The 15,237-nt window shown below is 42.3% G+C and overlaps 1 protein-coding gene and 1 long non-coding RNA gene across 3 annotated transcripts; one reads left to right on the forward strand and one right to left on the reverse strand.

Annotated features, from left to right (window-relative positions):
• Positions 1-1,009: 1,009 nt before the first annotated feature.
• On the reverse strand, positions 1,010-2,292 carry LOC147753651 (uncharacterized). The gene is made up of 2 exons (XR_015310539.1): positions 1,801-2,292; positions 1,010-1,629 (listed from the first exon to the last, which is right to left on the reverse strand). It is a non-coding gene; the product is annotated as an uncharacterized LOC147753651 (long non-coding RNA).
• Positions 2,293-2,437: 145 nt separating this feature from the next.
• LOC111259331 (14-3-3 protein zeta) lies at positions 2,438-15,179 on the forward strand. Of its 2 annotated transcripts, none has more exons than XM_022831275.2 (4): positions 2,438-3,218; positions 9,585-9,819; positions 10,185-10,396; positions 11,085-15,179. In XM_022831275.2, exons 1-4 carry the CDS (start codon positions 3,163-3,165, stop codon positions 11,311-11,313), a joined length of 732 nt encoding a protein of 243 aa, XP_022687010.1. In that variant the 5' UTR covers positions 2,438-3,162; the 3' UTR covers positions 11,314-15,179. The 2 variants fall into 2 exon arrangements, with proteins under 2 accessions (XP_022687010.1, XP_022687011.1); XM_022831276.2 differs by lacking the exon at positions 2,438-3,218 and adding an exon at positions 6,948-7,844.
• The last annotated feature ends 58 nt before the right edge of the window (positions 15,180-15,237 follow it).

A 15,237-nucleotide genomic window follows, 5' to 3' on the forward strand; every position in this document is an offset into this window, starting at 1 on the left:
CCGGGCATGGACTTGGTTTTTTTGGTATTAGAAGCATACTGTCTGTTGGCCTACCTAACGGCGATACCGGACGTCAAATTACATAGAAGCATGCTAATCCAAACCCGAAACTATGAGAAATTTTCATTCCAAGTATTTAGTTACTTCCAACATGTTACATTCGAGCCTTCTCTCTAAGATACGAATTCTGGATAATTAGAAACGAGTTTCGTTAATATTGTACAGCACCGTTATATAAAAACGAAAATTGTATGCAGTAAACGTGAATGCACTTCTCTACGAACCTATGCGATGGCTTCTGTTGCCAGTTAGATCCAACAATCGTTAGTAAGAAGTTAACCATCCGGAGGATAAAACGAAGAGTTTCTTGTTTAGTCGAACTTCCCCAGAAGATGGCAGACCGTTGAAGTAATGGCTGTTAGGCAAGCTATAATACTGTTTGATTCGATGCGTTAGTTGGGGTTGATTCCGTGTCCATCGGTCTCAGCAAGTCAAAAGTAGCCTCTACGAAAAGCAACAGAGGGGAAACCTGGTGGCTGGGACGTTGTAGTAAGAGGCTTTCTTAACTAGACCTTCTGTTGTAATTTATATAAACCCTAAGATGGTAGAGCAGGATAAAGAGAGTAAAAGCACTTGATAGGAAAGGATCCGTTTCAGTGTACGTCTCTAAGGGGTACCCATAGTAACGAGTAACGGTTTCCTGGTAAAGGATTTACGATCGTGATCTATAGATGTTTCAAGTACAATTAATACTCTACAAATGCTTTCTAAAGCGAATGGCTTTTACCGACACTGGTTTAAATAACGTAAACGTAACTGAGTCAAGCAAAAGTCAGATGAAAATCCTACATATTTCGTAGTGGCTCTTTTTTTCTTAATGTAAATACGTGAATTTCAACCACAAGATGACTAAACAAACTCTAATCACCATCGAGAAGCCACCAACTACATCAGTTATTTGTATTTCTTGAAGAGTCCTTTCGTATTTACACACAATTTTACCGAACAATTAGTAATAGTGTGATTAACCCTTTTATTTATCTAACCTTGTCACGAATGCACGAATCCAACTTGACATCTCCAGGTAGACAATACACGTTTTTAAATTTGGCCTCATAAAGACGCACCTCGATTAATAGACATAATTGGTCTCTCTATCAGGCAGTGAAACGCACGTACGTGCTCTTTTCGATAGCCGAGTAATTTGTTCACATTACCGAGCGTGTTTGAGCACGCGGAAAATGGTCGTTGGCTGTGCGATGGGGGCCTTGGGGGCTGAAATCGTTTGGTTTTCTGATAGTTCCAACTGCACGTGCGCCCAAAGATCTGCACGTCCATTAATAGACGGTTAAAAGGCATCCGTTAATACACTAGTAGACACACAAAGAATTACACCTTTATGCACAGCACCCAGTATTGCTGCTAGAACTTAGTACCACAGGTCGTTCCACGTTGGTAGCGTTTCAGTGGAGGTAACCGCTAGCTGTCACATTCGCTGCCGGCCGCCACGCCGGAAAGAGCCGCCGTAACGCTGTCAGTTAGATTCTGTGACAAAATCCGCTAGTCGATAAGGAAAAATATTCGGATCCGTTGGATGGTGCTTTTAGACCGCTTTTTCGTTGTTCATCTCTTTAATAAGGGTTTGGCACGAACCCCAAACACCGAAAATAACAAAAGGTTCATTAATACTAACTATTAGAAAAGCTTGAATGACAAAAAGTGTACAGCGTTTACATAATACGATCAGTTTTGACGAATGTCGGAGCGCCATCTAGCTGAGTCTGTCGAGTCGTTCCTCACCTTACTCCTACTGCTCCAGATGAAAAACCCGCACCAAGTCTCTGGTCTCGGTTCTAGGTCGGTTGCTTCTTAGTAGCCCACCTTTAGATGCTTATGTCGCTGGTCATGCTCGTGATGGCCGCGTCATTCTTACCACGCCGTTGTAGCAACTCACGCCGTGTCTATGAATGTGTGTCTATGTGTGTGCGTGTGTATGTCTACACCTGAGATGCAGATTCTAAGAGAGGTGTCAGCATTGCATTGGAATCGAGTTTGCCTGGCCCTTTACATTCCTTCCCGGTACGGCCCTTCCGCCCTCTCGTGCTTTGGCGGTGCGAGGGCCCTAAGCGGAGCCGGTTCTGCGTTTGTCTGCACGGCCCGGCCAGTCAAACCCAGAGGGCCAAACGCTCGGGTTCTGAGCGCAGGGCACCGGTTTGCACTGGTCCTGAGCGGGGTCCTGTCTAGCGGTCGGCCGGCCTCTGGCCTAGCGGTGGCTGCAAGACGATCTGGCGTCCATTCAACACTGGGTTGCTTCTCTGCTCGCGTACGCCATCCTGTCGTCCTTTACACTCCCTCGTCAGCCTGCTACTACCATCAGCGCCGCCACAGCCACTGCCCCAGCCAGCTCTCTATCTCCAGTGGCCCCAACGAGTGACCTGCCTCGTTGGTGCTCGCCTGCCTGACTCTGGCCGACTGCATGCGTAAGCCACCGTCGCCGCTGCTGCTCTACCCTGGTCCGCTTTGGTCTGGTCGACTGGTCCTGAAGCAACAGCAGCAGCAAACTGAAACGACGAGATAGTGGTAAATTGCGAAGAACGGCAGCCGACTCAAAGAACCGAGCAGCGAGCAGCCTCATCGACGAATTATCACCCACCGACAACTGAACCGGCCAAGTCATCCCTCTCGAGCTGTGAGAGTTTTGAGAATTGCGTTATAACGATCAACTATCGCCTGCAGCAGCAGCAGCAGCAGCAGCAGCAGTGACGCTTTGTGAGGGTGAAGAAGAATTGCTGGTTGACCGAGACACGTTGCGTTGTGTGCTTTGAGCGGTGGCAGCGGCTGCGCGACGGCAGCGCAGGTGGCGGAGGCGATTCCGTCGAGAGAACAAAACCTAAAAGGATTTCCGAGCCGCTGCTGCTACGATTACTCCCTACAGGACGATCGTGAAGTTGCGTGTACAGGAGTTGCGTCGTGAGTGACCGATAAATCGGGCGGAGCACACACGGCCGTGAACAGAGGCGTAAAGTGTGGGGCGACGTTTGCGTCAGTGAGGTCGTCGTAATAGTGGAAGTTGGTACGCAAAGACTACGTTAAAACGCACAACGTTCATTCATCAGCCGTCGTTGTCGTACAGCCGACGAGTTCCAACGGCAGGAAGAAGCCATGGCCGATCGCGAGAAGCTCGTTCAGCTGGCGAAGCTAGCCGAACATGCCGAAAGGTGAGAAAAAACCCGTTCTCCTTTCACCTGTTATTGCTGTTTCGACGAAATAAAGAAGCGTTTAAACAAGATCAAAAATAATAATAATGGATAATTATTATTAATAAGCTTCATGATAGTCTTATATACGTGTGGCACTATCGGACCTATCTACCTACTTTGTAATTGATGTACGCCCTACGCAGATGCATAGACCTTGTATACGACATAGCAAGAGCTTGTTTGTAGCTAGATAATATATAAGGGTGAATTCGGAGGGAGTGACAAAAAATAGCCCCGTTAAGTTTGGATAGCGTCTGATTAAAGAGCAGGGTATGAGCCCGATGATATATAGATATCACTCGTTCACACACACATGTGTTTGCATGTGTGTAGGGAATATGTGTCATCGTTTTTTGTTAAATGTGGCAGAACAGAAGGCCGACTTGCTCGCTGAAGACAGCCACTGGTAACAATAACGAGATTACAAATTATCCTGGCTTAGGGGACCTGGTTTTTTTACGCTACTCTTTTGTTCGTTGTTTTCGCGCTAAGTAAAAGTGATTCTGCGTCGTGAGTGTGTCTGTGTGCGATACAGTCTATTATGCCCACCTCGCCCCCGCCCTTGTGAAAGATTCTTTTCCGATCTCATAACTGTTTATGCAGATTAAAGCGTTGCCGTTGGGCTAGAGTTAGCCGCAGGTCGACGTCATTCTTCGACCTACCCAGCTAGCTTGAAGCTGAAAAATAAACGTTTCTAATATTTGCCTTGTATAATATTTTTCTAGCTTTCTCTAGATCGGTATGGTTCTAGGCGGCTGGTTAGAGCTATTCACTAAGTTGCACAATTTAACAGATGCAAATACGTACCTAGCTGAGTGCACCTTACAAACTATTACCACTTTGCAATACTAAACTTCGTAAGGGTTTTGTATAAATCATATACTCAGAAAACAGTATACATATTCAGTGATACCGCAGTAATGGGAACCGGAAGCGGAAAGGCACACGAAGGCGACTTAGCGGCGTGTCTAGAACGCGATGGCAGAGTTGCTCATGTGTGATAGTAAGGGGTTGATGGTCACTGTCTGTAGATTCACGATCTACCATTGGGGCCTCTACTGCTCTTCTAAGTCAGATGGCTGCAGTTAGCCTCCGCTAGAGCCATTACCCTATTTCTCCATGAGCTCAATTTCCCCTTCTCCAGACTCCCAATACAGCCTTTACGCGGAGCAAATCGTGAAGTTGCTTTGAGACACTATAGACCAATGAACCGGCTGGCGCCGCGGTGCTCGATCTCCACTTGAGTGTAACGTAAAACTAAAACCCGGAATAACATACAGGCACAGATAACGACGTGTGCACAGATATCAAACTACACTTACAGCAGAATCAGCTGCACGAAGCAGGATAAGTGGTCAGGACGTATTTGCTGCTGCCGATGGTAGTGTTGAAATCATGCTTCTGCTCTCCCCGCCAAATCGTACCCCATACCCTTTTACTACGCCATTAAAATTTAGGTAGCCTCGACCTGTTGTTACTAGGCGACGACTCTGGCCGGCATTACGATTGAGGGTAGTTGTATCCTGCACGTAGCATCATGCCTGCAGTAAATAAGCTGCTATTTACAGTGTTCCGCTCGCAAATCATTAGAGACATACGTAAAAGAACTTGCAAGAGATTCCAAAATAGCGAAACACAGCATGCCACCTTCTCTTGCTGTTCATAGAATGATCGAACATGAAAAAAATGGATAAATGCATATAGATTAGTAGGAATATAAATGAATCTCTCGCGTAACTTTACATTTTTCGTATAAGTACGATTTTTCTAAGTAGCTATTGCGGATTGAATAAAACATTGGATTAATAGACGTCTTGAAGTTCGTATACATTGAGATGTATGAGGCAACTGCACCATTATTTGACATGAATACATATAAATATCTAAAGAAGCTAAAAGTTTTGTAATACTAGTTTTGTTACATAGTGACTAAATAGTATAGCTTTTGGGTGCACCAGTTGCCGGACGATTAAGCCATGATGCCTCTAGTCTGATGTGGTTCATCGCCAACTGACTGGTCATACAATGATCGCCGATCGCACTCACTATTTCTCCCCGTCCCGAGGGTTCCGCTTTGGTGACCTGTCGATGGCCCTTTGCACGAAGGCCACTAAATAGCGTCATTCGTTTGGTGCCTGCGACAAGAACGGGCCTGGACACATCACGCACACATACGTACCCACAGACCGACAAACATACTGTGTTTCCCGCTCGCAACAGAACTACGGTGGCTCTATGACGCCGCGTGCCGACTGCGAAATTCGTGGTAGTAACGCAAGCGAATGGACGAAGACGCACTCAACATTCGGCGGAGGACTGACCGATGCCAACGACACACATAGTCAGTCAGCACGAAAGTTCCGAAAATTTCGATACACGCTATGTAAATCCACTAACATGTCTTAGAAACGACATTTTTGTGTTTGGGGATATTTGAGGATTGTGTGAGCCTTCACAACAGATATGTACGCTCTATGGCGACGATGGGTAACTCAACATCGAACGGAGTGTGTCGGCTACCCGAAGAAAATACGCCGCGTTCAAAATATAATAGGGCAATGTGATTTTTTTTGGCAGATAACATTGCATTGTCTCAAGGGTCGGACGAGACGAACTGCCTATCAATCAGCTAGAATTTAATTCATTGGCGGATTAGCAGGTCAAGCTTTTACTGTGCTACACTTGGCAGTTTACACACAACGTTTATCACAACGTCATAGCACAATTTAAATAGGGCACTTTCTTTCAGCTATACTGCGCCTTCGAAGTCCACTCTTTTTCTTCATACAACCATCGTTGAGCTTCTTGGCCCTCTAATGTTTCAAACTTCAATTTTGCACCACATTGAACCGAACGTAGTTTGATGTGCCCTATTAATTAATAGTGACTGAATATTTCAAGATGGCGTATCTTACAAATCTTACAACTCGATTGGCATCCGTTCGCTTCTACATACAGGTATAATTTCGTATTTTTACTAACTTCATAAAGACAGTTCAATTACATTCTTCTGTATTGGATGGCAAATTTCGTAAAGTTAGCATAATGAACTTCCCTAACAGATCAGCATTCTGCAGCGGGCTGAGATGTTTCCCCGTTTAACTTCTTATCACAAGCGTGATAGGAAGCGATGCCCACACCGAAATACAGTGACGCATATTACGGATATGAGGAAAGTAGCATTTGTCTCCAAACCTCAATCTCCTCAGTTCTTCTAAATAGGTCATTTGACCGACAATCTCTATTTGACTAACCCGCTGCTCCATTCATTGTATTGCCCCAGAAGTGGCAATAGCGGTGATCGCCGCCTTGTCCATGCGCCTCCTGACCGCCTATATAGCATTGGAAGCTCGGCAGTATGCAAGACGAATCCAGGGGGGCCTCGACGTTTATAGAAATTCGAGGCACGTCGCTTCTGACGCACAGAATACCGGTCGGAGACCCGTACAATGGATTCGCTACCGAACAATCCCCTCGTGTATTAGAGGTCTATGCTAGCCAAGTTCAACCTTCTGTACCGACGTCGCAATAAAAATTAGAGATGGGTATAAGGGACGAAAGATACTTGATTTCCCTCCTTTGAAGAGCACGCCATTTCGAGCATGCACTGAGAGACACTGAGTTAAAAAAGCTTGATTGAAGACGAGGGTCGATGTTTGATTATGGCAATAGAACATTTCATATCTTTATTCGTTCTTGATTGGATATGGTATTCGCCCACTTTTCTCACGTTTTGAAACAATGGGTTCTGCTTCGGCCTGCACGAGCTCCTTACGTTTTACATTTCTATTAAAACGGATCCGCTCAAATCTTTTCAAAAACTCTCTGACCTATTTCCGCCATAGTTAAGCTGGTTGAACGCTGTACAGAGTGTACACTCTGTATTCCCATTTTCCGTGCGCATTTTCACCGAACGGCCCCACTATTACTTCCGGTCTGGCTATATTTGTGTTTTCCAGCTCCTAGGCCACGAACGAATCAGTTTTTGCGATTATCAAACCCTGCAACATGTTTGACAGCGACTACATACATGCACTCATGCTCACATGCTTAAATATGCCATTCCAGAGCTACAAGGAGGAAAACCGACTCCAAGATCTATTGACGTCAGCAGCTATTAAGTCCGTGAACACTACTCATCGAATACAAGCGCAGATGACGAGTCGGCGATCGTAAATGTTGCTTTTGTTGCTACTGTCGCTGGTGATTTAGTCCATCGAATCCGCGGGACAAATCTATATTTTGTTTATAAGAGTTTTTATGTAACAAGTACGACTTCATCGAGTTCATCTAACGACCACAGCACTTTGTTGCCAAGCGAGGATGAATAAACATGAATAGAATGAAGAAGCTTTTACAAAACTCTACCTTATGTAGTTCCAAGTAGACACTTAGTTAGAGGTGAAGTATAGGATTTTTTTGGCGAGTCATACCGTCGAACATCGAGCACTTCTAAACGTGCATCATGTACAAGTGAAAATCTCTTCAGTAACCTTCGGTGTAGTGAAGGGCTCTTTCTGAGAAGAAAGAAAAACGGCTGCTAGATATTATTCCTCATCGGAAATCTACTTATATAGCCATCACGTGAGTTGTGTTGTATACTAATGTTTATTCGTGCATTGGCATAAATGTTTTAGTAGGTTGCAGTTCATTTTGAATTTGTACAGTAAGCCTAACCTTGTACTACCCTTAACCTAAGTGGGCGAACTTGGGGTAGGGTGAATATTCAAATGTATCATTGTAACACCCGGGAATACTATGTAACTTTAAAACACGCGGTTCTTTAGACCCGAAGAGGGTCGAATCACTGGTTGACATTTACCTAGTCGCTGACAGGACGTCCACCCGCAGAACAACGTATAAAGCATGTGACATTACACATCTATTATTGTTATTATTATTATTATTATATTGACAGTCTTGTGCAAAAATGCGTCCTTTTTTATATTTTAACTCTCTTGCTCAACGTATAACGCTATCAATTTCAAATAATTGCCCGAAGCCAAATAAATATGTGGTTCTAAATAGAAATACCGTCAAAAATTTACAAGGATGTTAGACGATTATTGTTGCGCTCGGAGCTGCTGAACGTATACTTGTACATCTTTTGGAGTATTTGCAATATCTCACTCATTTAATTTGTAGCGAAAACTTGAAGCAATGAACGGACCCGCAGACAGTCCGGCACAATGAAAAAAAAAAAAGGTTGCAAAGCGTGTGAATAAGAGGTCGTGATTTTGCTTAAACTCTAACAAACGCAATCATACTTTCAGTGACGAGCGTCGCTGATAAAAAAAAAAAGGGAGGCCTATACAACTTATTTCGTTAGAAGTTAGCTGATATTACCGGCATATTTCGTCGAACCACTGCGGTGACCCTTCTTTCTAGCGTTTTGACGAAGACTTGATCATTACCAAGTTCGCTGTGTCCGTACAGGAACTCATTGCTTCCGTACTCCATTGTTATTATTCCAGCGGCTACCTTGTCTCCTAACTTCCACACTTAAGCCAATGGCAGTGAAGACGCATTCCCTTTGAAGGGAGCAGCACATTTACCTCACGTTATTTCATCGAAGGTTCCACCAACTATTTTTTTTTTGTGTCTTTATCAAGTTAGTGCGACCGGTCCGTGGCATGATATCGTAATTTAGCCTTGGAAGTTTATTAATTCGGGTGGTGGTGCTCTTAAGCTAAGGATGCAGCCAAATTAAACAATTATGTGGTTTTTAGTAAGATACATAAGATTTTCCGAAGATACATAATATATTGAATACGACTTTTTAAGCTTCGTTTTTTTTTTTTTTTTTTTTTTTTTTTGAAGCACAAAGCACAGGCCCTCGCCAGTGAAAATCTTTTATTGCAATTCGGAACGCGCGGTAACTGAGGGCTGTAGCGGAATAGCCTCCACGTAATATATAGCACAAGCTACAAACTAACTGTTCTCTCTGTATATACTGACTCTTATATATTACTATAAATATTATAATAATAATAATGGCTGATGTGTTCCCTTTAACAGACTTTTAAGATAATACTATCACATGAGGTCAGATTATCCTCATTCTAACTGATTTCTATGCTTTTCATGGATTCACATACGTTATTCAATAATATACAGGTAGTGTGCCATACTAGGCGTTAACTTAAATAAGGAACCAACTAAGTAAGGACTTCTTTATCAACGATACAATTATATCATCGTATGGTCCATATTTTCATTTTACCCCGCACGCCCTTATAGGGGATACTTAGTGTTAAATAATATATATTAAATGTATGTCGATAAAATATTTTGCTTCTTTTTGTTTAATTTATCTTTAAATAGATACGATGATATGGCTAGCGCAATGAAGGAGTTAACCGAAGGCAGTGCTACGGAGCTGTCTAATGAAGAGCGGAATCTTCTTTCGGTGGCCTATAAGAACGTAGTAGGAGCTCGACGATCCGCCTGGCGCGTAATTTCCTCGATTGAGGCAAAGACCTCACAGGCCAACCAGCAACAGATCGCCGGAGAATACAAACTCAAAGTCGAACAGGAACTGAAGGATATCTGCAATCAGGTAGTAAAGCTAAACCGTGTATTGAAGAATTGTAAACATGCCTTTCTCTACTCCTTAACCTCTACAGAAGTATATAATATATTTCCCAAAAGCTATGTATTTTGGCATATCGGCGTGCGGCCCAAGCGTTTCGCTAGCATTAGAAACTTCGTTATCGGAATACAGATGTAGGCAGCTTTCAAAAACAATAACAGATACTGTCGTACAGCATGCCAGTACAAATTATTTATTAACACAAAGGGTGTGTGTGCGTATTTTAATATGGATCACTAATAGAACAGTAGTACCCTATATGGCTTATATTTTCGTGTTCACCATATACGTGAATTCAACGTACGTCAATTTCTGTTTAATACTCTTCGCAGGTCCTTGCCCTTTTGGACGGTTTCCTCATCCCAAAGTCTAGCTCGGCTGAGTCCAAGGTCTTCTACCTAAAAATGAAAGGCGATTATTTCCGCTACCTTAGTGAGGTAGCACAACCTGCAAGCCGGGAGGAGGTGGTCAACAACTCGCAGACGGCGTATCAGGAGGCCTTCGAAATGGCCAAGAGTAAGATGCAGCCGACCCACCCAATAAGGTTTGTCCGAACATTTCAAGTATTAATGGCCTGACTGAGCCTGTTTCCAGCCGAACCCTTCAAGTACTTCTATATCAATAAAAAAAATCAACATATTTGTATAATGTAGTCGAGTAGCTCGGTAAATTGTAGTAATTAGTTTGAATGCTCCACGGTGTTAAGCGGCATCGCTCATAATAATACTCCCTGATCCACCTTTCTGATGCAGTAAAGTATTATCTGATGCTTGTGTGAAGTCAGTGAAAGCAAAATTTCAGTGAAGTTTTCCTTTACAATTATATTATTGCCTATATTTATGACCTGTTGATATTTAGCTAGTGTTCGTACCTTTGAAATTTTCCATACGGGTCAACTCAGTCATATACATATTTCAATAAAACGAATAAACTCTTGTAAATACACTGTGATCAAAACTTCAAATAACTATTGATATTAGACGCTGGATGTTACCTAGAATATGATAGACTGTGATCTAAACGCTTCGATCAAAGGAGGCTACCTCTGGGTAACAACGATTGGTCAGAGAGGCAAACGATTTCCAATGTTAACTCTTGCTAACCCTTTAGCCAAGGAAGTAGAATACGCATAGGTTAAAAAAGACTGATCATCATCATTTCATTATATAAGAACATTTATTTACACTATCACTTACTATCAGAACTTTGCATTTATTATTTTTTCACCACAGATTGGGTTTGGCGTTGAACTTCTCTGTATTCTACTATGAAATCCTGAACGCGCCGGATCGGGCTTGCCACCTGGCGAAACAGGCGTTTGATGACGCCATCGCGGAGCTGGATACGCTCAACGAGGAATCGTATAAAGACTCTACGCTTATCATGCAACTGCTTCGCGATAACCTCACGCTGTGGACCTCTGATACGCAGCAAGAAGAGGAGGCGCCTCCCGCCCAGTAGAGTACCTCAAGCACCTATTCGACTTAAGGGATAGCCAGACAGAACGACGTTACCTATACAGAGCCGAACTGATCCGTAACTTACTCCTCCTTCGATCCAAAATCTCGTCATACTGTATCAATAGAATTTTTTTTCAGATTCAGATAGAGTGTATGAAATCATCACAGCTATTCCTTCGAAAAGTTAAACTTCAACGGGTCGTCTGTTTATTTTGTTAACAGCTGTCTTGGCATTGGCGTCGTTCGCTTGCCGGGTAAGGGCCAAAAAAAAAATAATCTCTAAAACAATAACTATTTTCTATACTTAATTGTATTCAAAAACGCTGCCCATTTGAAACATTATAGGTCTCTATTTAGATAGGGCTTGTTATCTCTTTGTTTTGTTCTTTATTATCATATGTGCGCCCACTGTTTGATAACGGCATTGGAACGGTTAGAGCGAAAGGTTAATTTCTTTCAGCTCCATGTCTCGGTACTAAATATTCTAAAAAAATATTGAAGTAATGCGCTGGAGTCCAGCTGTGACTGTAAGCGGCACGGATACAAAAGCAGTCTTCTCATAGGTTGATAAAAAAAATGGCGCATAGTACGCGACCACGTACCTTTCATTACCCTATTTCTTCTTAATTTGCTCCATTTCATTCACAGTACCTAGTCCCGTTATCGTATATTAAGCACGCGCTATAGGTCCAAGGTTGTTCCAACATGTCGAAGAAGACGACGACGACGACGATGACAACAATTCAATATTTCAAAACGTAGCCACATAGAAGCCCCTGGTGAGGAATACCGTACACAACAGCTGCACCGCAATGCTCTTAGCAGATACTTACGCGCACATCAGAGTAACAATATGTGAGCATACACCATGCAGAGTGACTTGTTATTGTCTGATTTGCATTCACAACACAGTCCATTGAACCCGGTCCTGAGCATACGTGTACCCAAGCCGGAGTGGTCTTCCGCCTACAGGGTTGACGCTGATAGCACGAGTTTCCGCCCCGAATGTCAACAACGGCTATTCAACTCACTGGGTGACTCAATCGGCATGTTTTGATTGTCACAGTAATCGAGATGATGACGAGTAATTATGATATTGTACTGTAGCATACGACGACACGTAGGCCCAAAAAAAACAGCCCAATGGGCTTTTTTCAGCGGTCACTGGTTGCGTCGAGCTCATTTCCAGGCTACCGAAGTCCTATACGGACAAGCGATCTACAGGCAAAGATCATCGAAAACGACCTAGCTAAAGTAACCGGTGAAGATCAACAGCCGATAGAAAAATTCGGACATGATCTAGATCACTTTTAAAAGTGTCGCTCTATTGTAGGCATAAGTAAAAAGATTTAAATAGCTGCTACTTGTTAATAGTAGTTGAAAAAGATACATGTATGTATTTGGCTAACCAATCCTTGATCAGGGCGCAGTGATGATGTCTGTTATTCAGTTGACGATGGAGAACGTACGTACGGTCCAATTTCAGTCACTAATTTATTATTGAAATAAAAATTAACGGTTTTATTATAGTCCTGTACGTTCATAAACATGTAATTTTCACCGTTAGTAAAAACCTCTGGTGTGCCCCCAAAAATATCACCTGTTTTGAAAAAAACCCGTGATTTTATTCCGCTTTTACACACACAAACACACAGCATTTTTTAAACGACACCAATTATGAGGATGACAATGAGGGATACAATCGAAATATGCGAAACCATCTTGAACCTCTTCCATACCAGGATACATTGACAGTATACATCATTGCATGCTGCTATTATTATTATATTTAGAGAGAGAAACTAAGACATGATGCATATATTCATATGCGCATATATATTATAATGAGTATAGAGAGTTTGTTTAAGCGGGAGGCCGAACCTCTATTGAGCTCGTTTATAATAGTAATAACAGTACGAAGTAATAGCTGAGCAGAGGAATAGGATAAAAAAACGAACGGAAGAGATTACGAGCTGACTCTAGTCGCCGATCTACCAGCAAGCAATGTCTGCTTAAGCACGCTATTTAATACTTACTTTGATTACTGGTACCTAACGCTGAGATCTATGATTCACAGCATCTCTCATAAGAGCTATCACAAAACACAGCAACCAAGCGACTTAGTGATTACAAACCCCCGTACGGAATTTCGCGTTGACTTAAGCACAGGACGTTTTCCTGGCAGGCAATCCAATACCGGTTTCATAGATCGCGTGAAAAAAACTAAGCAAAGAAAAACAACGATCTTTATCGTCATGAACTACTACCGTCATTCTTCCGCAAACTAAAGCCTCCAACGTCAACTAGTACCACTATTACTACAATTTACAACCATTGATATTATTATTATTATTATTATTATAGTATAAATTAGCAGCTAGTTAGAGCGAGAGGGCGAAAGCGGGAGCGAAAGAGTGCGCGTGACAGGACGCAAGAAAGATATTCGTTCAAAAATAACGACGTCGGCTAAAGACATAAAGGTAAACAGGCAGAACGAACATGTAAACAGATTCACGGGCTAACAAGAACAGCACTGATTGATACCAATCAAGTCGAAACTAGCATGAAAAGTAACTATAGGCATATTGAAGAAGCGGTGACGAACACAAGATACAAAACTCACCGCGATCAACAATTACGGACCCCGATTTTTCTAAACAAACGGATCACCCTAACCAAGACTAATGCAATGGGCCGTTAATACACTTCAAAAGAAAAAAGAAATAGGCCAAATTTCTCAAAACACTGATATTTCAATGTAAGCCATAATCGTCTACTACCGCTGATGCGCAGGGGACAAGGAAATGTCCAAAGGATAATAAATACAAGGCCAAGATAATAGATCAGGAGCGAGATGAATAAGAATGCGGCGATCACGATCGAACGTGGGTTGCGATAATAGGCCATTTTTTTTATTCCTTTGTTGCGGTGTAAACAGTTATTGGGAAGCCACGATAGATAGTCGTCGTCGTGGTAATTACGCTTGGGACTATTAACGGTATCACCAGTCAACAATAAGCACTCCGTCAGGCTTCGAATGGCTTCTATTCCTCTATTTTCATAGTGAAAATTTTCCTATTAGCAAGGTTTCAAGATGAGCTTCAATGAGCCAACTGAACTGAATCAAGGGCCATACCCTGCCTCAATGCGCGCGTAGGGCACACGTCTAGATGAAGGAAATGATGAATAAGTAACGATGAAATGATGATTATTATTATTATAGATAATTTAGAATAGTAAAGAAAAGGCATGACCACGATAAAGGGAAAAACACAATATTTAAGGTAATTATAACGGTAACAAATGTAACACAATACATTACAGACAAGCGGTGAAAAATCACTGTTATAATACTACAAATAAGTTATAATACTACAGGTAATCATCAAACGAGAAAAACGCCAAAACGCAGTACTTTATTAAATTATTAAAAATTCGACCGGAGAAGCCATCATCTGTATACCAGCGTATGCGACGTCGAGCCGCGTGTCTTAAGCAAAATAATGTAGCCTTTATGAAGCTATTTGAGGTCCCTTCCCATGTCGAATCTTTGACGTTTCTGGGAAGTAATTATCGCGTAACGAGTTAACCGGAAAGTGCGCAAGTTCTAACAAATCGAGAAACGATGCAAAGAAAGAAATAGGCCGAATTACGTTATATTGAAAAATTAAGCTGTTTTAGACGCGCGGCCCGTCCGGCAAGACTGCCATCTTTTGCAAGACTATAAAGTAATGCATACCAGCAGATATGAGTAATAGTAATTATCATTATATACGAATAGAAATTTTGTTAATTGATCACAGACAACAGATAACAACAACAAACAACGGCAGAAATAATAAAGTATTGAAAAATTCTTAAAAAGTTTGCAGATCGTCATCGTTCTAATCAACTAGATGATTGATCTATATAATCATTTAAGCGC

This window comes from Varroa jacobsoni, unplaced genomic scaffold (genome assembly GCF_002532875.2).
Source record: "Varroa jacobsoni isolate VJ856 unplaced genomic scaffold, vjacob_1.0 scaffold_321, whole genome shotgun sequence".
NCBI classification, from domain to species: domain Eukaryota; kingdom Metazoa; phylum Arthropoda; class Arachnida; order Mesostigmata; family Varroidae; genus Varroa; species Varroa jacobsoni.

Excerpts from the sequence above, each read along its gene's own strand:
- LOC111259331 (XM_022831275.2), top strand. The coding sequence starts at position 3,163 with ATGGCCGATCGCGAGAAGCTCGTTCAGCTGGCGAAGCTAGCCGAACAT. Across the intron at positions 9,820-10,184 it reads TGAAGGATATCTGCAATCAG|GTCCTTGCCCTTTTGGACGG; the intron begins GTAGTAAAGCTA and ends TACTCTTCGCAG. Across the intron at positions 10,397-11,084 it reads CAGCCGACCCACCCAATAAG|ATTGGGTTTGGCGTTGAACT; the intron begins GTTTGTCCGAAC and ends TTTTCACCACAG.